At 45.2% G+C, this 26283-nt stretch overlaps 1 protein-coding gene across 1 annotated transcript in view; it reads right to left on the bottom strand.

Moving 5' to 3' along the window:
• dus2 (dihydrouridine synthase 2) overlaps positions 1-26283 on the bottom strand; it is an 88853-nt gene that overhangs the window by 44072 nt on the left and 18498 nt on the right. The window contains exons 7-8 of the mRNA XM_038805990.1: positions 6042-6107; positions 2427-2497 (exon numbers count right to left, since the gene is read on the bottom strand). Coding sequence (XP_038661918.1) covers positions 2427-2497; positions 6042-6107 — 137 coding nt within the window. The remainder of the gene's footprint in view (positions 1-2426; positions 2498-6041; positions 6108-26283) is intronic.

Here is a 26283-nt window from a genome sequence, read left to right as displayed (position 1 = left end):
AGATCTAGGCAACACAAGATTGGGCATCCATGAGGTGCTGTGGGTCATCAGCAGCAGCAGAATTGTATTCACCCACAATCTGCAACCTCATGGCCCACCATATCCTCCACTCTACCATTACCACCAAGCCAGAGGATCAACCCTGGTTCAATGGAGAGTTCAGGAGAGCATGCCAGGAGCAACATCAGGCAGACCAAAAAAATGAGATGTCAACCTGGTGAAGCTACAACACAGGACTACTTGTGTGCCAAACAGCATAAACAGCAAGTAGTAGACAGAACTAAACGATTCCCCAACAATCAGAACTAATCTCTGCAGTCCTGCCACATCCAGCCGTGAATGATGGTGGACATTTAATCAACCCACTGGAGGAGGAGGCTTCACAAATATCCCCATCCTCAATGATGGAGGAGCCCAGCACATTTGTGCAAAAGGCAAGGCTGAGGCATTCGCAACAATCTTCAGCCAGAGGTGCCGTGAATGATCCATCTTGGACTCCTCCGGAGGTCCCCAGCATCACAGATGTCAGTCTTCAGCCATTACGATTCACTCCAAATGCTTTTGAGAAATAGCTGAAGGCACTGGATATCGCAAAGGCTATGGGCCCTGACAATTTCCTGGCAATAGTCCTGAAGACTTGTGTTCCAGAACTTGCCACACCCCTAGCCAAGCTGTTCCAGTACAGCTACAACACTGACATCAACCCAGCAATGTGGAAAATTGGCCAGGTGTGCCCTGTAAACAAGAAACAGGACAAATCCAACCCAGCCCATTACCGTCCTATCAGTCTACTCTTCATCATCAGCAAAGTGATGGAAGGAGTCATCAACAGTGTTATTAAGCAGCACTTAGTCAGCAATAACCTGCTCATGGACCTTCAGTTTGGGTTCCGCCAGGGTCACTCAACCCCTGACTTCATTGCAGTCTTGGTTCAAACATTGACAAAAGAGCTGAATGCCAGAGGTGGGGTGAGAGTGACTGCCCTTGACATCAAGGCAGCATCTGACAGAGTATGGCATCAAGGAGCCCTATTAAAACTGGAGTCAGTGGGAATCGGGGGAAAACTCTCCGATGGTTGGAGTCATACCTGGCACAAAGGAAGATGGTTGTGGTGGTTGGAGGTTAAGCATCTCACTCCAGGGCATCACTACAGGAATTCCTCAAGGTAGTGTCCTAGGCCCAACCATCTTCAGCTTCTTCATCAATGTCCTCCCTTCCATCATGTCAGAAGTGGGGACGTTTGTAGATGACTGCAAAATGTTCAGCACTATTCGCGACTCCTCAGGTAACGAAGCAGTACATGTCCAAATGCACCAAGACCTGGACAATATCCAGGCTTGAGCTGACAAGTGGCAAGTTATATTCACACCACACAAATGCCGGCCATGACCACCTTTGACAAGAGAGGATCTAACCATCGCCCCCTGACATTCAATGGCATTACCATTGTTGCATCCTCCACAATCAACATCCTGGTGATCTATTCATCAGAAACTGAACTGCACTAGCCATATTAATACTGTGGCTACCAGAGTAGGTCAGAGGCTAGGAATCCGACAGTGCATAAATCACTTCCTGACCCCCACAAAGCTTGTCCACCATCTACAAGGCACAAGTCAGGATTGAATGGAATACTCTCCACTTGCCTGTATGATTGCAACTCCAACAACACTCAAGAAGCTCGACACCATCCAGGATAAAGCAGCTTGCTTCAATGTTACCCCTTCCACATATATTCTGAGGAACAGTGGCAGCCACGTGTACCACCTACATGATGCACAGTAGTAACTCACCAAAGTTCATTAGGCAGCACCTTCCAAACCCACGACCACTACCATCTAGAAGGGCAAGAGCAGCAGATACCTGTGGGAATGCCACTACCTGGAGTTTCCCCTTCAAGTCACTCACCACCCTGACTTGGAAATATATCGCTGTTCCTTCGCTGTCGCTGGGGCAAAATCCTGGAACTCCCTCGCTAACAGCACTGTGGATGAACCTATACCCCAGGGACTGCAAGAAGACCACTCACCACCACCTGAAGGGCAACTGGGGATGGGCAATAAATGCTGGCCTAGCCAGCGCTGCCCACATCCCGTAAATACATAACAAAAATATAATCCATCTCCTGAACTTTATCTTAGAAGATCCAAATAAATCTGTCTACCCAACGTATTTCGCCCTCTCTTTATCTCTGAAGAAGAGTCACACGGACTCAGAACATTAACTCTGCTTCTCTCTCCGCAGGTACTTCCAGAGCTGCTGAGCTTTTCAAGCATATTCTGTCTTTGTGTCAGATTTCCAGCAACCGCAGTATTTTGCTTTTATTACAATGTCGCCTTCCCACTGCACTCTGTAAATATTCCTGTACCTCAGGGCAAACAAATGAAACCACCACCCAAATGAGAATGTCCAGACTTCACTTCTACCTTCCGTGTACCGCCACCGCTGCAACTCCTGTCCTTTCGATTCGTTTCACAAGCTGAATGGTGTCTTCCAACTGCAATTAAAATGATTAAAACAAATGGTGAGCATCAGTTTTATCTCTCTTGATGACCAACACTTTAAACAATGAGTGCCAGCATTGCTATTCTTTGTAGATGTCAAGCGAATGGCAAAAATAGCTTTATACAACTACTTTTTGCTTTCTTGGACTGTATAACCTGCTGCTGACACTCGGTTAGAATTTGCCGTGGAAAAAGTTTGGGAGCAATATCTGGTTCAATGATCTATGGGGCTACTCGCTGCAGCTATTGTTGTCAAACTCCTTTCTAGCATGCAGAAGGAAGGTGTCAGGATTAAACTTGGAGAGATAATTATAGTTTGAACAATTATGTTGATCACACTGGTATGTCGGAAACTGTATTCCCTCATGGTTATCGTACAACAGGAGAAAAGTATAATTTGATGAAAGCACCAATGGTTCAAAGTTAGCAAAAGTAGTTTTTGGATTTTGAACAAAAATAATATTCGGAACAAGTCTGGGAGTTTCCCACACCTATAAATACACATTCACCTTTTATATTGTATCTGGACAACTGTATTGTATCTGGACAACTGAGCTATTGAACTGAGAGAACTCTGCCCCACTTATCGCAACCCCCAGCTCCTGGCAACAGCACCACACGCTGATAGGATCGTCTAAGCTTTAAGAAAATAGTACCCCGTGGTGTCTCACAAATGGAAATTAGTTGCAGGAAGAAAGACATTAAAGGGGAGTGACCAAAACGTGGTTGAAAAGATGGGTTCAAAGAAAGTTTTGTGATGGGAAACCATAGCAGCCCTCTACGAGGTCACGTCTGAGCCAAGTCCTTGTTTGAGTAATCCAAACCTAATCCCACACTGCTCGTACAGCCCTGTATCTTCCCCTGATAATATTTGTCAACATTTTATCTGTCTGAACCACTCATCTGAGGTAACATATCCCGTGCTCTAACAATCCTCCGCAAAAATAAATTGCTTCTAGCCCCTCTCCTCGCTCACTGGATGATAAGTGTCACTGACTCTCCAACCAAAGTAAATGGACGTGCCGTATTCAGTCTATTGAATCCTTTAAGCTTTAAAGAGCCTCGTTAAATCTCTTCTTGAAATTAGCTGCTCCAACCGAAATAGTTCCAGCATCTCATGTTTCTCCTCCCAACTGCAGTTTACTATGGTGGCGAATCTATGCTGTATGTTCTCTGTGACTTTAATATCCTTTCCATACTGGGAGTTCAAAACAACAGTCCTACGAATGTGACCTCAGAACTGCTTTGTACAAATTCATTAATGAGTGCCCAGTTCCTTCTTGTTCCAATTACGGCACAATTTTAGCGTGGCCAGTCCACCTAGCCTGCACATCTTTGGGTTGTGGGGGCGAGACCTACGCAGACACGGGGAGAATGTGCAAACTCCACACGGACAGTGACCCGGGGCTGGGATCGAACCCGGGTCCTTGCCGCTGTGAGGCAGTAGTGCTAACCAAAGCGCAATTGTGCTGCCCGCGTTACTTTTTATTAAATGTACTCTCACAAGCCTTGGTTTCTCTGCGGTAACCTCCCTCCTCACATCTATTTACATTAGACTGTTTCCATCACTTCTACCCTCCCACTGCCCCATGTCTTCCTGTAGTTTTCTTTATAAACACAACAATGCTTCTCACTCTCTGCCAAACTTCCAACTTTTGTGATGCCAACAAATTTCAAGACATTGAAATGCAACGGATTTAGTAAAGGATTTTTTTCAGACAAATGGAAGGTAGGATGCACAAAGGGGCCAGGAGTTAGAGGACCAAAGTTTGCAGGAAGTGATACAGGGCTGGAAGAGATTGCAAGGGATGGATGTGGACCCAGATAGATTTGAAGGTGGGGAAAAACACAACGATTTTAAATTCAACGCACCGGGAAGTTCAGGTAGGTTCGAGTAGAGGGTGGTCAATTAGGGCTCAATGTGACACAAGATGCAGAGGGCTAACATTAGACGCTGGGAGTTTAAGGAGGGTGAAGGATTACAAGAAGGGCATTGGAAAACAATATGAAGTCTAGGAGCTCATACAGGAAGATTTAGATCCACACAACATTCATTGGGGAAAAAGAAACCAAAGCAGGTTACTGGATAGGTTTCCAGTTTGGATCCACCATGGTCACTCCTAAAGAAGATTTTCTATTATTTTGCTCTCCACTCACTCTTAGGATGGAAGAATTTCACAAAATCAGTTGGCAGTCACTGGACTGAAGCAAAATAATGAAACGATTGAATGTCTAACTATCAGGGAGAATTAAGATTGTCCCGTTTACAACGATAGGGAATAGCAAAGTTATAATCTTTGTCACCCCTGCACCGAGCTGATTCACGGCTCCCCTACCCGTGTCTTCACACACAGCAAGTCCTTTCAACCATCACTCCCGTGCTTGCTGATCTATACTGGCCCCTGGCAACATCTCAGTTTTAAAATTCTCATACTTGAATTCAAATCCCCCAATCTCTGCAACCTACTCCAGCCCTGCAATCATCTGAAATCTCTGCGTTCCTCCAATTCTGGCCTTTTGGCAATTCCCAATCTTGACTGCTCTCCCATTGGTGGCCCTGCCTTAAGTTGCCTAGGACCCAAGCCATGCAATTTCCTCCCTACACCATTCAACCCCACCTCCTCACTCTCTCCTCACTTAAGATGCTACTTAAAACTTACCTTGTCGTCCAATTCTTAGTGATCATCTTGATCTCCCTTTATGTGCTTCATAACTGAAGCGTTTATAATGCTTCTGTGAAGTGCCTTGGGACATCTTACTGTACAAAGGCACTATTTAAATGGAAGTTGCTATTGCTAAAACCAAAGAAAGACTGATGGGTGGTTGAAAGCATTGCACCACAGTGCATTTAAGTAATTAATTTATCAATGATCCCATCTTCATAAACTGTTTAAATTATTTAAGTATAATGCATAACATCAGTTGTGGTTGTTATTGCTGGGTATAAACACATGACTCAACTTCATTTGTGTGTCCCCTGGCATTAAGGGATCACTGCACTTCGAAGAATCTGAGCCGTTTCTGAGAGCTGCGCGGCTTGACTTGAATGGATGGTTTTAGTTTTCTTTTCGTTCTTGGGATGTAGATGCCACCAGCAAAGCTCATATTTACCCTCCACCCGTTGTTGCATTTGAGAGGTCGTTGGTTGACCATCTTCCTAAAGCAATGCCGTTCAGCGCATTGCAGAAGAAGGTTCGTTGATGCAGGTCCAGAGATATATTTTGGCCAAGCCAGGTAAATGTGACAGGTTTCCGTGCCAAAAGAACATTAGTGAGCGCCAGTTAGGATTTTAGAACTATTTACCAGCTTTGTTGATTCCAACTCTGGAGTTCCAAATTTGAAAGGAATAATAATTTGAATTGTTTATTGGGACTTGAATACATGTTAAACCTTCTCTGGATTATTACTCAGGGTCTCTGGGTTACCAGACCAGTAACGGCCACATGACTGTACCTTTTCCTATTAGTAACAAAAACAATAAAGACTGATTGTGAATATACAGGCATTTAGGAAGAAGAAAAATACCTAGACACTTACAGATGGTAAAATTCGAATTTTGCAGGTCACTGGCTTTGAGATTCCTTTGACCAGGGTGGAAAGGATCTGAAATGGTCGGACAAAAAAAACCAGGCAAAATTAGTTCAATACCGTTATTAATATAAATTACATCAAATCTTGATCTGCTGTATCGATGCTGAATTTAATAGCCCCTGACCAAGAGGTACGGCCAGGATATGGTTTCTGAAGATCCATTCGCTGACCTTGACAACTCATGTGAGGTTACCAATGACGAAGGGAAAGAAGTGGGGAATTCATAAGAGGCCAAAGTTGGAGGAACACAAATTATCACAAGGACAGTTGAGTTGAAAGAGGTTACAGAGCTAAAGGAGAGTGCAACAACGGAAAATAAAGATGGCAAAATCTGGGGTTTGGATTCTTCGCACGCCGATGCTGAAATCGCAGCTGGCATGGGGGCGGAGAATCCATTTTACAGCGTCGGTTCTCCGATTCTGCCGAAGTCTGGTCGAAGTCCCGACAGCGTGGATCTATGGTCCAGACGGTCGGGATACTCACTTGGCGGCTGCGGACCTAGTCGGGGGGTGGGCCAATCAGAGGCGGGGGGAGGGGAATCTTATAGGCAGCCAGGAATGTTTTTGCGAGGGATGAGGGTCGGGCGCGCGGCCAATCGGGGGGGGGGAGGCTATTTTTTGGGTGCAGTTCCGGGGTTTGTGTCTGCCATGGGGCACGGCGCGGCCGCTGGAGGCTGCCAGCGTGCGCATGCGCGGCCTCCGACCCGGAGGTGCGGGGGCCCGTTCCGGTATCTGCAGCAAAAGCTGCTAGATCTACGCCGGGTACCTGCTAGCCCCCTGCAGGGTATGAATTTGTGTCCCTTTCATGCCAGCTTTTCTGGCATGAAACTCCACCGTTTTGACGCTGGCGTGGGGACATGGAGAATTCAGCCCCAGGTATTGCTGGACCAGGAGCCTATGTTGGTCAATGAGCACAGGGATGGTGAATGAATGGGATGCCTGTGGATACAGTTAAACTCAAATAAACTCCAATCCTCATGTAATAAAACAGTACTTTCTGATATTGGGTAGCTCCAGTTTACCTCCCAATCAAATCCAGTGCTAAAGCTCTACTGAAACATATCCACAACAGCATGCAGTCTCGCCCAATAACTGACGTTATTCAGGACATGATCATATTATATAAAGTGTTACAAAAGGGGAAAACTGGCATGGCGATCGAAATGCACGTTCAATTCAAGCTTGCTGCTTCCAGTATGATAACTGCGTGAGCCCAATGTTTGCCCACTTCAGGAAATCCACTTAAAACCACTACACCAATTAAAGCCAACCTGCTCCTCAGAAAGGAGAAATTTATTCTGAATGGAGTGGCAGCTGGAAGTGGTTGAGGAAGACATTCTCAGCAAGAAAAGCACAACATGGGACAGCGCGTGCTACAAGGTTCTCAGACCTATCAATAGAAATGTTTGGCCCAGGAGGTAGACAGGTGGAGGAACTTTTAACTCTCAGAATGCTGATGGCCGTCACGGTCAATGTGAGCAGTCTAGCCCCAAGGATCTGGTTGCAGTGCCATAAGTGGTAAAGATCAATGAATGGATCTCCAAATGTCATTATCCTTCCCCATCAAGCACCGGTCTCGTATGCTGCAAATTCACTAACCCACAAACAGCGCCTATCAATCAAGATTCAGACCTCATATTCTTAGTTTCACGTCACCCTCACACACATAGCCCTGCTACAAACCTCACAAGTACATCTCACAGCTTGTACACACTGTCACCTATTCATCAGTGACATCCATATTACACAAATACAATGCACCGCACTCATCGACAGACTCCTCTCTCGTGCTAGGTAAAGTGATACATGTCTGAGGCAGCAGCACCTAACTGGCAGGGGACAGGCATGGTTGCAAGTCCTTATTGGAAGGGAGCAAAGTGCTCACTCTCACTGAGGGGGACTGGATTGAGGCTGTGGTCTGAATGAGGCTTGGTTGAAAGCATCAAAGAGGACAGTATGTTAATACCAAATCTTCCTTCTCTCATTCCACTATTTTTTCTGAATTGCAAGTTGCTGATAGTGCAAACATGCATCTCTTGCTTATCCCCCTCCCCTGACCACAACTTACCCACGTACTTTTCGGCTTTCAGATCCCCAAGAACCGCAACCTGGCTGCTAAGAAATGCCAAGATGCAATTTCATACTTGCAACCACCAGTTTAGATACTGATAAGGTACGCACTTTAGAGGGCAGCTTAAGGGCGTGGGATTGCCATGTCCTGACACATCGCGCCAACCGGCGTGCAGACAGGGTATGGGGACAAGGGAAGCAGATGTCAGCTGGTAAGAGTATGAGGTCACACATGGGACTCAGATGAGGACTTTTCCAGGGTGATGTACAGGAAAGGGCTGATGGGCGTGCATACAGAAATGCTTTGTACATTGGCAAGCCAGTAAGAAAATCTGCCACCTCACTCCCTATAGATTTTCAATAATTTTAAATAGCAGTGCAAACTTCAACTAATTTTGCAAGAGCCAGTAGATTGTCGAAATCATTCCGCCATTAACCAGGAAGCATTGATGTGGGGTCCTTCCTGCTACTGAATGCATGCTTAAAAGCGATGTTTGCTGGAGTGTTGAGATTGAAATGCCAAGATGCAATTTCAGATGCGCATCCACCAATTCGGTTACGAATTGAAAGTGGCAGTGCTGATGCCAAATGGGCACTGCACACTGACTGATATCACAATCTGTCAACTCCGTAAACTTCAGGCACATGTTCCGTGTGTTCTCACTCACCACCTCATCAAAATGGTGCTCAGTCCAGCTGACACCAAGAATACGCACATGGCGTGGATGTCATTTTGGATCGGAAAAGGCACCCTAGCACTGAAAGTATTTATAGAATCACAGATACTTACAGCACAGATTGAGACCATTTGACCCATCATATACGTCCCAGTCGACAAGGAGGCCTCCAGCCGAATGCCACTTTCATCTTTTGGTCTGTATCCTTGTAGGTTACGGCACTTCCAAGTGCGTATCTAAGAACCTTTTTTAGGGAGCCCTCAACCTAGGGAAATAAGGCCTTTCCAATCTATCTAGATCCCACGTCACTTTAGCAGTTAAAGGTGACCTAGCCCTATAGGTCTGTACAGGTGCTTACACTTTCCACAAACCTCTGCCCACCTTTCGTCATTGAACATTAAACTGTATCAACATATCTTTCCATTCCTTTCTCCACCATGTAGCTAAGTAATATCCCAGTCAATGCGTTTACTCCATTCACCTCATTTACGCCTTGTGCTAGCGAGTTCCTCGTTCTCACTATTCACTGAGTAGAGACATTTCTGTCTTTCCAATTGAATTTATTATTGACTATCTTACAGTTATAACTCTGAGCTCCTGACTCGCCCACAGTGGAAATACCTTGTCTACACCTACCCTCTCAAACCTTTAAACAATCTCTAAAGACTTCCAACAGCGCACTATCAGTCGTTTCCTTTTTTTGGTGGTACAGCTCAAGCCCGTTCAATCTTTCCTAGCAGGTATAATCTCTCAGTTCCCATATTCTTTCCTGCACCCACCTTCTCCAGCACCTCTATGTTCTTTTTCATATTTTGGCGCCCACAATACTTCACAGTGCTCCCAAGTATAGTCCCAAGGATCAATAAAAGGTGAATATAGCTGTCTGCTCTCAAATTCTATCCCTTAAGGAATGAAACCCAGTGCTTTGTTTCTTTTTCATGACTATTAACATGCATCACTACGTTTAGTGATGTGTATCTGTATCGCCCAGTTCCTCGTTCCTCTACCACATTTAAGCACTTATTTTTGATAGGAGTGTGTGACCTTATTCTTCCTACCAAAATGTATTCCTCACTTTTTTTCTATATTGAACTTCATTTGCCAATTACATGCTCATTCTGCAAGAATATTAATGTCTTCCTGTATTATGTTGCAGTATTGCGTATTAACTCATCCTCCAACTTATCAGTTGCAAATTGTGCTCCCAGTTCCTGAGTGCAAATCATTTCTGTAAATACTGACTTGTGGTCCCAGCACCCATCCTTGTGGAACAACGCTGCAACTTTTTCCAATCCGAGTAATGACCTTTAACCTCGGCTCCGAAGAAGTGTCAGATCATATACTGTTCTTCTCTCCACAGATGCGATCAGACCTGCTGGGTTTTTCCAGCACTTTGTTTTTATTTCAAATCTCCAGTATCTGCAGTATTTTGCTTCTATTTTTAAAATTTCTTTCATGGGATGTGGGTGTCACTGGCAACACCTGCATTTATTGCCACTCCCTAATTGTTCTCGAGATTGTGGTGGTGAGCCACCTTCTTGAACTGGTCCCTGTGGTGTATGTATACCCACTGTGCTGTTAGGGAGGGTGTTCCAAGATTTTGACCCAGTGCCAGTGGAGGAAAGGCCGATATATGTCCAAGTCAGGATGGTGTGGGGGTTGGAGGGGAACTTCCAGGTGGCAGTATTAATAGAATTATAGAATTTAGAGTGCAGAAGGAGGCCATTCAGCCCATCGAGTCTGCACTTGCACTTAAAAAGAGCACCCTACTGAAGCCCACGTACCTACCCTATCCCCATAACCCCCACTTAACATTTTTTGGACACTAAAGGCAATTTATCATGGCCAATCCACCTAACCCGCACATCCTTGGACTGTGGGAGGAAACCGGACCACCCGGAGGAAACCCACGCAGACATTGGGAGAGCATGCAGGCTCCGCACAGACAGTGACCCAGCCGGGAATCAAACCTGGGACCCTGGAGCTGTGAATCAACTGTGCTAACCACTATGCTACCGTGCTGTCCATGTGTCTGTTACGCTTGTCCTTCGAGGTGGCAGAGGTTGTGGGTTTGGAAGGTGCTATCGAAGAAGCCATGGTGAGCTGCTGCAGAGTACCTTGTAGAATATGCACACAGCTACTGTGCATTGGTGGTGGAGGGAGTGAATATTTAAGGTTGTCGATGGGGTGCCAATCATGGGGCCTGCGTTGTCCTGGGTAGTGTTGAGCTTCTGAGTGTTGTTGGAGCTACACTCATCCACAGAAGTGGAGAGTGTTCTATCACACACCTGACCTGTGCCTTGCAGAAGGCAGATAGGCTTTGGGGAGTCAGGAGGTGAATTACCTGCAGCAGAATTCCCAGCCTTTGTAGCCACAGCATTTATATGGCTAGTCCAGTTTAGATTCTGGTAAATAGTAACACCGGGATGTTGATAGTAGAGGATTCCTGCACTCTTCATTGAACTAGGGTTGATCCCCTGGCATAGAACATAGAACAGTACAGCACAGAACAGGCCCTTCGGCCCTCGATGTTGTGCCGAGCAATGATCACCCTACTCAAACCCACGTATCCACCCTATACCCGTAACCCAACAACCCCCCCTTAACTTTACATTTTAGGACACTACGGGCAATTTAGCATGGCCAATTCACCTAATCCGCACATCTTTGGACTGTGGGAGGAAACCGGAGCACCCGGAGGAAACCCACGCACACACGGGGAGGACGTGCAGACTCCGCACAGACAGTGACCCAGCCGGGAATCGAACCTGGGACCCTGGAGCTGTGAAGCATTTATGCTAACCACCATGCTACCGTGCTGCCCCCTATCAATGCCCTATCAATGTTGGCAATGATAAGAATGGTGGATATGCCACGCCATGAGGTTACAGATAGTAGTTGTGTGATGAATGTAGGAATTTCAGATGTATTCTATTCTAGTTATTTAGTGCAGTAAGGGTTAAAAACCAGAGTTAACGTTTGACTGCTGCAAACATGTTTTGAAAGAAATCCTAGTTTGAAAGACAACAAAGGTTTTGGGAGCCGGGGTACATAACCCATCATAAAAAGCTTGGGCTGATGAAGTTTTGTTTGGATTAAGGGGATTCCCTGTGGAGTTAATTAAATTCAGCTTGGTAAAACAATGTTGTTACTGGGTGGAGCTAAGCTATCAGGCATTTTGCAGAAAGCAGGTCAGTGGAGTTTTAGATGAAGCTGTGAACAGATGTCAAGCAGTTTGCTTTTTTCAGTTTAAAGATATTTCTGCAGACAGGAGAGCAGTGTGGTTGGAAAGGTGAACAAACAAGCTGAAAAAGCTTCTGAAGAAATACAGCCAGAGTTTCTGCATGGTTCTGACAGGATTCAAAGCTTTTTTTTTTTAAATGCACAACATCTCTCTTTCTCAAAGAACATGTCTGTAAAGCAGGTATTCCTGGGTGCTAATGGTATTTTAATAGTGGACTGAGAGCGGAGATGGTTTTTCTTATTGTTTGAGTAGGAATAAAGATAGCAGTTGAGGGTATTGTACTCACTGTATTGAGTAACATTGTTTAAGGGGTAATTGTAAATTCTTGTGTGATGTTAAAGATATTTTAATACTGAGTTGGTAATAAAGTTTGTTTTAATATACCAATATCCTTACTTCTTTGTGAAATCACTCCTGGAAAGAGGTATCCTTTCCTCACAGCCATACAAACTCAAATAAAGTATTGGGGTTTCTATCTAGTATCCTCGCCACTGTTGGGTTCTGGTCTGGGATTATAATAGTGGAGTACAATTCTGCTGTTGCTGATGGCCCACACTCCGACTTAAGTCACCAGATCTTTTCGAACTCTGTCCCATTTAGCATGGTGCTAGTGCCAGACAACGCGATGTAGGGTATCCTCAATTTGAGGATGGGACTTTGTCTCCACAAAGACTGTGAGGTGGTCATTCCTACCAATACTGTCTTGAACAGATGCATCGGCAACAGGTAGATTGGTGAGGATGAGATCAAATAGTTTTTTTCCCTCTTTTTAGTTCCCCAACTACCTGCTGAAATGAAAATCGCTTATTGTGCTCTTTAGGACCTGGCCAGCCCAGTCTGTGGTGGTACAATCAAGCCACTCTAGGTGATGGACATTGACGTCTCCTACCCAGAGTACTATGTGCCCTTGCCACCCTCAATGCTTCCTCCATGTGGTGTTTAAATTGGAGGAGTACGGATTCATCAGCTAAGGGAGGAAAGGGGCAGATTCATCAGCTGAGGTGATATGGGGAAATCAGCTGGAGCTTTCCTTACCCATTTAAGAGTCCATTGCTGTGGGTCTGGAGTCACATATAGGCCAGCCCAGGAAAGGATAGCAGATGTATTTCTACACTGTCTTAATCCCTACTCTGTTTTTCTGTGTTCAAGTCAGCTTGCTATTCATTCTCCTACTTGTCCCCTGACTCCACGTTTTGATTCATATGTTTACAGTGCGGCATCCTATTGAAGCTTTTTGGGAATCCAAATAAATTGCCCTTTACTTATTATGTCTAATACTTCCTCAAAGGATTCAATAAGGTTGGTGAAGCGTGATCTTCCCTTTTGAAATCCATGTTGACTATTATAGTTGCCAGATGGTTATCTAGATATCGTTGCTAGATTGCAGAAATTTCACTGTCGGGCTTTAAAGGAAAATCAAGTGTGTTTAATTGCATCCCTCAGGGAATGTAATTAAATAGTGCGCAAGACCAGAACAGTGCAAACTTTTCATCAACCGTTTCTCACTTCATCTGAAGTTTTGTCTTTGAGTAGCTGAGGGTCAAAGATGGCCTTGGGTGGCAGATTTTCACAAGGCAGGAAATTTGAAGATCGTACTAAGTGTCATATCCTTCTCCAGGATTAACATTGCCAAGAGCGGGTCATGGAAATGTAACAGAACACAGGATATTTTGTGTGGTTCAATGTTATCACCAATGTGCCGCATGTCTCTGGTGAAGAGTAGCCATTACCATAGAAACGAGAAATCAAATAACCACAAAGAAAAAAAAACGAGGAAATCTTAAAAATCAATCTTCGTGAAAAACGTGTCTAAAATTTCAACAGGATGTTTTGAGGATGCAATCGATTAACCTTGATTCTTTTGCAAATATTACGTAAACATAGAAGATAGTCTTTAAACATTTGGATTTAAAGGAATTTTTGGATGTGTTGCAACCTTGTGGCGTGTTATTTTAATGTTTCTTTCTGTCCCACCCTTAAAAGGGCTGATCCCCTCAAAAAAAATCAAAGAAAACAGTTACTAACTGGAAGGTGCAAGCCATGGCTCAGTGATAACAATCTTGTTTTGGGTGTGAGGGGTTCAAGTTGCTCTTCAGGTACTTGGGCACACAATCCGTCTCAGTGCATTATTCAGAGCATGTTACATGGTGAATATTTATCCCACAATCACCAACACTGGTAAAGAAAAAAGTCAGGTGATCTGCTCAATGTTTCATGGCCTCGCTGTGCACAAGGTGATTGCTGCACTTCCTACAATACACTTGGAAAATGTTTCATCGGCCGTTAAGCAGTTTGGACCATCCTGAGATCATGAAAGCCACCATCATACAAATGCAACGCCGTAATTTTTATGCCAGGAGGAGGTGCTGTTTTTCAGATGGGGCAATTAACTGCAGTCCTGTCTGCCTTTTCAAGAGTGCCTCGAGCATTATTCAAAGAACAATTTAAAAAAAGAAAAACGATGGAGAAACTGGTTGGGTTCAAAGATGAAAGGGGGGGGGGGGGGGGAAAGAGAAGAGGACATCTGCATAATTTTCAATTTAATTCGCCCAGCCCTTCCCTATATTATTACTGAACTGTGCTCAGTAAAAGGGGAGGCATTTGATGCTACATTTTATGGGAGTGGACTTCACCCATAATCTAACAGGCTGAAGATTGTTTGTCACTGGTGATAATAGATAAGATAATGTTTCATTTATTATTTTGGGCTTGGCAGTGCTGAAGAGCAAGCAGGCCCAGCAGAAAGTGGCAACAGGTGGCAGCACAGTGGGTTAGCACTATGGCCTCACGGCGCTGAGGTCCCAGGTTCGATCCCGGCTCTGGGTCACTGTCCGTGTGGAGTTTACACATTCTCCCGTGTTTGTGTGGGTTCCGCCCCCACAACCCAAAAACGTGCAGAGTAGGAGGAGTGGCCAAGCTAAATTGCCCCTTAATTGGAAAAATGAACTGGGTACTCTAAATTTTTTAAAAAAGGAAGTGGCAACAGAGCCATGCTGGTGATATGCTGTTTGTAGCTTTGAGGCGAAGGGGCTGCACTAAACAGGAGCTAACGGAGAAAACAGTCCATGTATTGGTTTTCCAAGTCCCCCCCCTTCAAATTGACAATGTCACTAGATTGAACAAGAAGGTGTGATGCATTCTTAGTCATCTGCTGACTGGATTCATAAAGGCCTTTCCAAAACCGTTTTGACATTCTTGATTGATTCCTAAAGTGAAATATTACTCAGCTGTTGCATGCAATTGATTTGCCATTGAGATCATACAACTGAACACTTTACAGTACTTGAAAAATCGGGTCAAATATCATGCATATTAATATGGTTATTAAAATCCTTTAAATTTCACAGTGCACATTTTGCATTTAATACACACCAACATGATCAGAATATAGTTTCAAGACCATGGGCATGATTCTCCGACCCCCCCTGCCAGGTCGGAGAATCGCCGGGGGGTGGGGGGGCGTAGTGAATCCCGCCCGGACGCTCCGACGCTGGCTGCCGAATTTTCCGGCGCCGGTTTTTTGGCGGGGGCGGGGATTGCACCGCGCCGATCGGGGGCCCGTTGGCTGTGGACCCCCCCCCCCCGGTGATTCTCCAGTCCCCAATGGGTCGAACGGCCGCCCGTTTTCAGCCAGTCTGCCGGCGTGGATTAGACCAGGTCTGTATCGGTGGGAGCAGGCTCTGAGGGCCCCTCACGGTGGCCTGGCCCGCGATCGGGGCCCACCGATCTGCAGGCGGGCCTGTGCCGTGGGGGCACTCTTTCCCTCCGCGCCGGCCTGTGTAAAGCTCCGCCATGGCCAGCAGGAATCATGCCAGCGGTTCTGGGAATATGCTAGTGCTCCTGCGCAGGCCAGGATTGTGTGTTTAGGGCGGCGCCAACCACTCCAGCACCAGCTTAGTCCCCGCAGGTGCAGAGAATTCCGGGCAGCCTGACGCCAGAGTGGTTCACGCTACTCTTTTGCACCAGTACTGCCCGCCCCGCCGGATACCGGAGAATCCCGGCCCATATTCCTGTGCATCAAGAGCCATATAATTTCCTTCAGTGGCACAGAAGACTTGGTGGTGAAGCAAGTAGACAAAAAAATTGAAGAAATGTAGATCTTATGTTGTCCATTAAGCAATAAATGTTTCCTTCATTCCGATACTATAATTGTACTAAATATACCTCAGGTGTACTTAAGAACATTTATGGACCATGCAAGTTCACGTCTCCAATCCAAACTGTCTAACAGGGAGAAATCGCACAATCACACCACCCTCCTTCTCCTATTGTGAATTACTAACTTAAAAGTCCAAATTATGCAGTGAATAGTTTGGATTGGTCAGAAAGTATATTAAAATAACAGTCTTTATTATTGTCACAAGTAGGCTTACATTGACACTGCAATGAAGTTACTGTGAAAGGTCCCTAGTCGCCACACTTCGGCGTCTGTTCGGATACACAGAGGGAGAATTCAGAATGTCCAATTCACTTAACCTGCACGTCTTCCGGGACTTGTGGGAGGAAACCGGAGCACCTGGAGGAAACCCACGCAGACACGGGGAGAACGTGCAGACTCCACACAGACAGTGACCCAAGCCGGGAATCGAACATGGGATCCTATTGCTGTGAAACAACAGTGCTAACCAGAATGAGCGTGGAATGTCATTGACTGGCCGTCTTGGTCACATGACTGCTAATAATACACGACAGCATTAAGCAGATCTAGAGACATAATTCTAGGAAAACACAACTTACTAGTGTTCTCTTTGCTCTTATGTGCTCGGTCGAGTCCAGACCAGATTCCACGATTCGGATTCTCCGTGTCTAAGTGCTGGCGCCAAAGGAGAATTTGTGGACTTTCACGTCGGAAAAATCGGCGCCACACCTGCACGATTCTGCTACTGGTGAGGGGTTAGCACCGGAGTGGCTGGACTACCAGCAAATCCGATGGAAAACAGTGAGGGATGGCCCGTGATGTCAACATTCGCAGGGCTGACAAGCTGCAGCCGAGTTTAAACATTACACCACCCACACAGACTGATTGGGGCTGAAATGATGGGACAGGTTGTGCTGGAGTGCTCATACAGCTGATGGGTTGGTTGGGGCCAGGACGCACCCAGCAGGGGGGGGGGGGGGGGGGGGGTGGGGGGGGTCATCTATACAACCCAGGGCACGCCCGGGCTGTCAGCCACATGCACAGCTGCATGGTTGCCTTGTCGGTTGCGGTAATGGTGTTACCTCGACCCCAGAGCCTACTAGTCCCCCAGCCCTGGCAGAAGCCCCCCCCCCCCCCCCCCCAGGCCAGCGGCAAGGCTGTCGGCGAAGTATGATGGTGCTGGACACTGTCCGTATGCCCTCACTCTCTTAGCAGCCACCACGCCAGGTTCCCGATTTGTGAGCGCCATCAGGAACTTGGCCCATCGGAGGTGGAGAATCGCGGAGAGGCCCACTGATGATAAGCAAAGGGTGTCAGCGTAGGTGGCCTGCGTCGCATTGACACCGTTTTCAGGGAGGCGGCGCATCACGATTCAGAGTCAAACCGCCGCCTGCCCCGATTTGGCCCACGGGAGCTTTTCTCTGCCCGATTGCACGCACCAATTTCGGTGTCGGACAACAGAGAATCCCGCCCCACACGTCTCAAACTCCAGGACTGGATCCCAGAGCTTTACGAAGGCCCTGGCCTTTGCTCATCTCTCCCTCCCTTTTCAAATCCATTGATTCAACTTCCTCGGCCTCTTGCACTTCAGAACATAAGCAATGCCACAAAGATCTCCAAGTATCCATTTATGGATTTGCCAGAGAAAGTTATTTTCAAACGGAACATTCTCACATCTTCTAATTAGTGTCGCCAACTCAGACTGGCCTCATTCTTGGGAGATTTGGTCACGTGCTGTTTGATTACATGGCATTCAATCACGTGACGCCATTCGTGATGCTTAATCATGTGACATTTCCCACCATTTGTAAATATTCTGACATTTACCTTGGTTGAGCGTCTCAATATCACCAAACCTGAATATTTGATTTTTGAAGCCCCCCCCCCCCCCAACTCGTGCTGCAAGGAAATCGCGAGCCACTGAAATCTCCACTCACATCGGCTTGACTGGAAGATCCCGCTGGTGAGAAGGGCTGGAAAATCCCAATTTTATCGTGAAGGGAATAATATGATGTATTAATCCACAGGAAGACAAAATAATACATTCAAGGATAAGTAACCTTTAAATAAAAAAACAGCTTCTGTGATGTTTCTACAATATCAACCACACGAAGGAGCACCAAGTGAATTTGACTGACGCAACAGAAACTATAATCGATATAAAGAAATTTGACTTCTTATAAAACATAGCAAGTTTCAAAAATAAAACAAAAAAAATTTAATTCAGCAATTCCCACATGTCGTCGTGGAAACCCAACTTCAGAATGATGAGACAAAATCCTCAGGAAGAAGCAACAAAGCTGTTCTGACAGTACGACAGCCCAGCCCACATCACAGGCCGCGCGTGTGAGCATAGCCTCTACCAGGCTGTGTTTCGCTCTACCTCCCCCACCTTGTGGGCGGGTTCACACCAGCGGGAAATTCTGGTCCCACACCGGCACGCGGGTTTCCCGGCAAGGAGAGGTGCTGTCATTTCCCGTTGACAACAGCAGGTCTGGCAGATCCCACTGGCGGGCTGCCTCCACCGCCGAAAAACACGTGGCGGGCTGGTGGGAAAATCCCGCCCTGTGTTTCTTCTCCTCTTCCGCGCTCCCCAGATGTTCTCTCAGGAATTTATACTCTTTTGAGTACGTCAAATTAACAGAGGGTGACAAATTAGCAAACGATCAAATGAACAAATTATTCTCTTTTGAATAAAACAAAAGTCAATACATTGACATACTTGGGAATTTATATTAGCCCCAAAAACATCATCCTCACAACCAACAATGAAGCTGAGAAATGTGATTAACAGGGGCCCAGGGGGACTCAGCCAGTGAGATCTGCTTGCAAGGCACAGCAGCCAGGGTACTGCACACACTCGAATCAGGCACACAGGGACCATGAGGCCCGTGTTACCAGCAGCAGCAATCTGGAAACCAGTTTCACATGCCGCTACTCCGTCCCGATGAGGAAAGTTGCCAACGTTACTTCGGCTGTTGCGTCGTAGATTTACCCAAATAAAAAGATTTTAGGGGAAAAAATTCTTACCGATTTTGCCCTTCCTTTCAGAGCTCTGCCAGAGCTTTCAGAATTTGGTAACTGTGATCCTACAGCCCATTCCTGATTTCCAGGCCGTTCAGGCCAACGGAATCTTCCGGTCCTGCCGAAGGCGAACCCCCACTATGGGTTTCCTGGCGTTGAGGGGGGTGGATTCAATGGGAAATCCCACTGCTGTTCATCAGACTTTCTCTCGCCTTTAAATCTCCGTGAAACTTTGAATAGGAAATTACTATTCATGGGAGAGGAGAATGGCATAGTGACTGCCCCAAGACATTTGGGATGTGAGTGAACAAGACATGCGACTGTGCACCTCCTTAACCAATCAGAATGAGGGGTTGAACAGTGTAGAATCTGCCGCAAGAAGTGTAAATAAGCATAGTGATCTCAATGCCAAAGCAGGTACAGAAAGCAAAATAACGAGAAGGAAAGAAAAATTGAATGAAGAGAGAGAGAGAGAAGATAAAGACAGGGAGAAAAAGTGAAAGAAAAGTTGAAAGAGTGAGGCTACACATTTACAATTGTTAACTTTCAGGGCTAGAGAGGGTGATGATCAGTAATTATGATGTTTTACACTATTAAAAAATTTAGACTGAAGTGGACAAATCCAACCTTCCTGTGACCAGTTTACTTCATAATTACAGTGCAAATACAGGAACTTAATGACAATAAACGCAGCTGAAGGATAAACCGGGCAGTGAGATGCCATTAATGGCGGTGTAACTCGGAACAACTTCTGGATTTTGGTATTTACGTGTCCATCTACCCACAACTAAAATTGCTGTGCTGTTTGGGCATAAACAGTGAACACCACTAGCCTCGCTATTACTCGGAGTACAATTTATGCCTTTATTTTTACAAAAAAGCTAAATAAAATTTTTTGTGCGAAGGCCTCAATCTTAGTTCCACATAATCTGCTGCCCATGATCATGGGAAAAATTGCAGGATGGAAATATTTAAAACCACCTTTGAGGCATATCATAACTTCTTAAATGTCCTTTGTTCCGTTTTCCTATTTGTCTGCTCGTGTACTGTAGACTGGCAATTAATCAGCTTTCATACCCAATTAACGATCTTCAATGGAGACACAGGACTGATTCAAATTTCAGTTTTCAAAGCAATCACTTGAAATGTTGAACTCGAAACGGTTTTGTTGACTCATTTTGTAATCCAAAAGCTTTAGGATACAATATTCCAATGAAACTGTCTATGGGAAAAATAATTAAGTGACGGATATTTTGCAATGACTTGCTGGCAATTGTCCCAATTATGATGCAGGGTGAACCTTCTTACTGAGAGACAGAACACCTCTGAACTCATTCTTTCCTGGGCACGGCTGTTATCATGTATATGTCAATCTCTGAACTCCCAGTGAAGCATGCTTAATTTAAAGCTTGACGGCACCAAAGAGAGCAGGAAGATTTTGTTTAATCCTGCTGCTGGGAATATAGTCTGAACTCATGTATGGTATAACCGTATGCTTTAATCTTCCAGCTCAGGTTATGTATCTCGCCCAATGAAACCACACATATGGTTACTCGTGCTCTGATCCATGTCAGAGGCATTCAGGAGAAAGTGGTCACTTTTTGCGCGCCACGTGAAGCATCTGCATTATTTTAGAGCTCTGGGAAGTAGTGGCTAGGTTCATGTGATGAATGCCCAGCTAACAACTGTCTGCTCATGACCGGTCGTCAAGGCTGACATTATCAGGTCACCAGAAACTAATTTTAACCACCTTTATCATTATTCTAAATGAAACCATCATGTTTCTCATGTGAATGAAGCTTTACTTTATCGCATCAACTCAATTTGGCACTTAGCCGAAGGGTCACATTCGAGTCCCTGAGATCCGGCAATCTAGGAAATATAGCGACATCGCCAGGATGAGCTGTGGAGTAATCGGTCTTAACATTTGCTCAAACATTAATTGATCTGTGGCAATCTTCCCAGAAAAAAGACATTTCCCATATCATAAGGTTTGAGACATAGACATTTCCATCTTTCTTGTTGTTCCATTGCTCATCTGCTTGCAAAATAGCATCCATTGTAATTTTAGAATTGAAAGAAAATGTTGATTCTCTCTCAGTATTACGGCCTGCCAACACATTTTGCTCATTGGACTGGTTCCGAGGATGAGGGGATTATCCCGTGAGGAAAACATTGAACAGACTAGGCCTCTATTCCCTGGAATTTAGTAGTACCAAGTAATCTAATTGAATCATTCAGGGGGAATGTGTTTGTGTGGCGCATGCAGATTACATTGATTCCACCATGGGTCACTAACAGCGTGGCCTGCACGCCGGTTTTCGATGGAGGAACATTATGTGCCCCATGCGGGTAACGGACTGCGCTCCACCACTTATGTAAACTAACAATGCACAATAAATTTCTTACAGAGATTGACAGAGACGTTGCTGGGGGGGGGGACGTTTCCCCTGGCTTGGGGAGGGGTGGCTCAGGCTAAAGGGGTGACCATTTAGGACTGAGATGAGGAGAAATCTCTTCACTCAATGGATTTAAGAATATCCATCATTCTCTAAATCAGGAGGCTGTGGTTGCCCATTGAGTACATTCAAAACAGAGATCAACAGATGAGAGCTGAATGAATGAAAGGATATGGGGAAGTGCAGGCAGGGGCAGTAGAGGTAGAGCAATCGAGGTCTTATCGATTGGAGCAGGCTTGAAGGCCGAACTGCCTAGCCCTACTCCCATTTCTTTTTTTTAATAAATATATTTATTAAAAATCTTTCATAGTTATCAAAACACAAAACAATTAAACAGACATACACAATAGCAAAGAAAAAACATAAAGGCAAAAAAGCAGAAACATATACAACACCTAATTATCTTTTTTTTTTAAAGTATTATTTTTAATAAATTTAGAGTACCCAATTCATTTTTTCCAATTAAGGGGCAATTTAGCATGGCCAATCCACCTCGCCTGCACATCTTTGGGTTGTGCGGCCGAAATCCACGCAAACTGAGGGAGAATGTGCAAACACACGGACAGTGGCCCAGAGCTGGGATCGTGCGGCAGCAGGGCTAACCCACTGTGCCACCATGATGCCCTCGCCTAATTATCTTTAACCCAAAAACTAAGCCTAACCCCCTAACAGCTGACGGTGACTAACTCCTTAAAAAAAGGAAATTAATGGCTACCATGTTAGTAGAACCCCCCCACCCATTCCCGATGGTGTACTTGACCTTCTCCAAATACAGAAATGATAGGAGATCACCCAGCCAAGTTGAGGCACTGGGCGGTGCAGGAGACCTCCACCCCAGCAGAATTTGCCTCTGGGCTATCTATGAGGCAAAGACGAGGACTTCCGATTTCATCCCCGATTGAGCCACCAACGAATCAGAAAACCCAAAATGGCCACCAGCAGATGTGGGTCCAGGGCTACACAGAGTATCCTGCTCTCATTTCTTACACTCTTATATAATTTTACCCCAGCGGAGGAGGTTGGACCTATTCCATGGTGTCCAGTGTTTACTTCAGAACCCTGTAACTCAACGAGTGTTTATTTTTTGTTTGAGGGATCAGCGCAGAGGTTGATGAGGTGATGCTTTCCACCGGCATTTCTAAATAGCCAGGGTCAGCATGTTTACCGTGAAGTACACAGTTGTGTTGAGACCAGGGCTAGCTTACTGGAGATGAGTGTGTGCTTCCTGCCCGCCTCGCAGGGGTTTGAGTACCCAAGAAGGGCTTTAGGAAGAGTATTCAATAAACTCTTGTGACTCTGGACAGAGCCCCTGTGACATGAAGACAAAACTGAGCCTGTGGCCCAGCAGCTCAGGGATTGTCGATACTGCGGGACGAAGGCAGGTGGAGCTGGATAACCGAGTGGACAGGTGGATAAAAGGAAAGCTGTTCAATGTCCAGGGAAGCACTGAGCAGTGCTAGGAACTGTGGAAAGGTCACCCCAACAGGGCAGCGTTTTGCTATCAAAACATTTTGTGATACTATGGTTTTTTAATAAAACTTGTGTGCCACTTGACTCCTCAACAATGCTGGCTTTTTACCTCTGAGGGAGTATTCCTTAAAAGGTGCTGCTCTAGGCAATCACTGTTAGAGTATCCATTAATCTTTATGCCAGTGTTTATTCCTAATGCAATGGACCTAATGGAGAGTCCTAAAAATAAACGACAGCCAGAGGCAGTAAATTTTATTTGTCCATGTAGGATTGTTGCTCTACATTACACTAAGCTATAAATAGTTACTCGGATCAATGCCATGTTGCCATTTAAAATTACAGCAAACAAGGATGTCCTGTCCCATTCAACGAGAGGTTTATCATTTTTAAATAGTTTCTATAATTCTTTCAGCTTAATAACATGTTGCCTTTTTATGGTTAACAGGACCAATTCAACTAGTATCATAGAATTTACAGTGCAGGAGGAGTCCATTCGGCCCATTGAGTCTGCACCGGCCCTTGGAAAGAGCGCACCACTTAAGCCCACACCTCCACCCTATTCTCATAACCCAGTATCTCCACCTAACCTTTTTGGACACTAAGGGCAATTTATCATGGCCAATCCACCTAACCCGTACATCTTTGGACTGTGGGAGGAAACCGGAGCACCCGGAGGAAACCAACGCAGACACGGGGAGAACGTGCAGACTCCGCACAGACAGTGACCCAATCCGGGAATCGAACCTGGGACCCAGAGCTGTGACGCAACCGTGCTAACCACTGGGCTACCATGCTACCCTGCAGAAAGCTTAATGGCGGCAGTGGGCAATTAATTCAGGGGAGGGTTAACATAATTTTGGTCTTGCCCGATTTGCACAGTTCAACTGCTCACTGAATAAATTCACTAAAGCCACCCTGGGAGTCTTCCTTTGGTGGTTGTTTTGAATTCAATCTGTGTATCACAGGAAACCACAATTGCTTTATAATGATCAGAATTATTCTCTGCAACCTCTTGAAGTCTATGAAGTGTAAATATAAATGTAAATAAAGTCCATATTGAGATTACTTTGTTGACCAAAGACATTATGAAAAAAAGTCACAGCCCAAGTTTTCGTTACCAAAAGGGCAAAATTGTGATTTGTTTTTGTAGATATGCGGGTGTATTTAGTCATGTCGAATGAATAGCATTCCAATTCTCTTCTGGTACTTTGTGGTAAACTAAGGCAGGCCTTTCATCTGCTTCCATAGCGCGGAATTCCTGGAACAGGTCGCTAGTCTGTCACCTGAGGTTTATAGTTTGAGGGGCGCCACTCTGCATCAATCATGACTGACCAGAAGTGTCTCCCGCTCTTACCGTCAGCCAGTGGCGTGTTGGAAGGATTTTGCAGGTTGACACACTCAATCTATTATGAACACACCTTCCTTGGCCATCACGTCCTGGTTCAGAGGCAGGGATGCTACCCACTGCGACACAAGACCTCCAAATGCATAACAGTACTGTCGTATGAATGAAAGGAATTGATGAATGGAGGCCCTCTCTCTTGAGCCACTATTTCTGCTTGATTCTTCTTTGTAAGTTATTTTTACTGTTCGCTGGAGTTCAGAAGAATCAGAGGGGATCTCACAGAAACCTATAAAATTCTAACAGGATAATAATAATCTGCAATGAAGTAACTGTGCAAATCGGCTTGTCGCCACACTCTGGGGCCTGTTCGGGTACACAGAGAGAATTCAGAATGTCCAATTCACTTAACAAACAGGTCTTTCGGGACTTGTGGGAGGAAACCAGAGCACCCGGACGAATCCCATGCAGACACGGGGAGAACGAGCAGACTCCGCACAGACAATGACCCAAGCCCGGAATCGAACCTGGGACCCTGGCGGAGTGAAGCAACAGTGCTAACCACTGTGCTACCGCGCCACCCATTAGACAGGGTAGATGCAGGAAGGATGTTGGGGGTGTCCGGAACCAGGGGTCACAGTCTGAGGATACGGGGTACACAAATTAGGACTAAGATGGGGAGAAATTTCTTAATCTAGAGAGTGGTGTGCCTGTGGAATTCTCTACCACAGATTGTAGTTGAGGTGAAAACATTGTATGTTTGCAAGAAGCAGTTAGATATAGCACTTGGGGCGAAGGGGATCAAAGGATATGGGGGGTGTGGGAAGTTGGATGAGGCTACTGAGTTGGATGATCAGCCATGATCATAACGAATGGCAGAGCAGGCTCGAAGGGCCGAATGGCCTTCTTCTGCTCCTATTTTTTATATTTCTATGAGAGCAAGCTGAGGCTATATCAATCGGTGTAGTTTATATAGTCAACCTTGTTTAAAAAATGGAGTCTCTCAAGTCCTCCTTGCAAATCGAAATGTGACAGGAAATGATTTTATGTTGGCAGTGTATTTTATACATTGTCACCTTCTCATATTTTACAAGAAAATCACCTCAATCAATGCCAGTAAAGAGTTTTGGGAAATTCTGTGGTCAGGAAAGGTATAAATTAGTTTTTTAAAAATATATAAATTTCCTCCATGTATCGTTTACAAAGAAAAGCTTTGTTAGATTTCTCCTTTGTGTTTTCTGTGTGCGCTAAGAAATAGCTTGATTTGATTGGATGGGATTTGTTTCTTGTCACGTATACCGAGGTACAGTGAAAAGTATTTTTCTGCGAGCAGCTCAACAGATCATTAAGTACATGGGAAGGAAAGGGAATAAAAAGAAATACATAGTAGGGCAACACAACATATACAATCATATACAACACCGGCATCGGATGAAGCACACAGGGTGTAGTGTTAATGATGTCAGTCCATAAGAGGGTCATTTAGGAGTCTGGTAACAGCGGGGAAGATGCTGTTTTTGAGTCTGTTTGTGCGTGTTCTCAGACTTCTGTATCTCCTGCCCGATGGAAGAAGTAATGTGGGCGGGGCAAATTGAATGCAAGCCTTCCCTTTATTTATTGTTACCGTGACTATATAATTCTGTGGGAATTGGTGTCCCACTTCTGTCCCAAAAAAACAAAGAAGAGCAAAAAATTAATTCCCTCTTTGGAAACCTCTCTTTTCTCTCACCCAGAAAATCTCTCAAGTTTGGCATAGCGTTGTACT

The sequence above is a fragment of the Scyliorhinus canicula genome, chromosome 9, assembly GCF_902713615.1.
Source record: "Scyliorhinus canicula chromosome 9, sScyCan1.1, whole genome shotgun sequence".
Taxonomy (NCBI): domain Eukaryota; kingdom Metazoa; phylum Chordata; class Chondrichthyes; order Carcharhiniformes; family Scyliorhinidae; genus Scyliorhinus; species Scyliorhinus canicula.
Note: the sequence above shows the minus strand (reverse complement) of the source record. Positions and strands in the feature narration are given on the sequence as shown.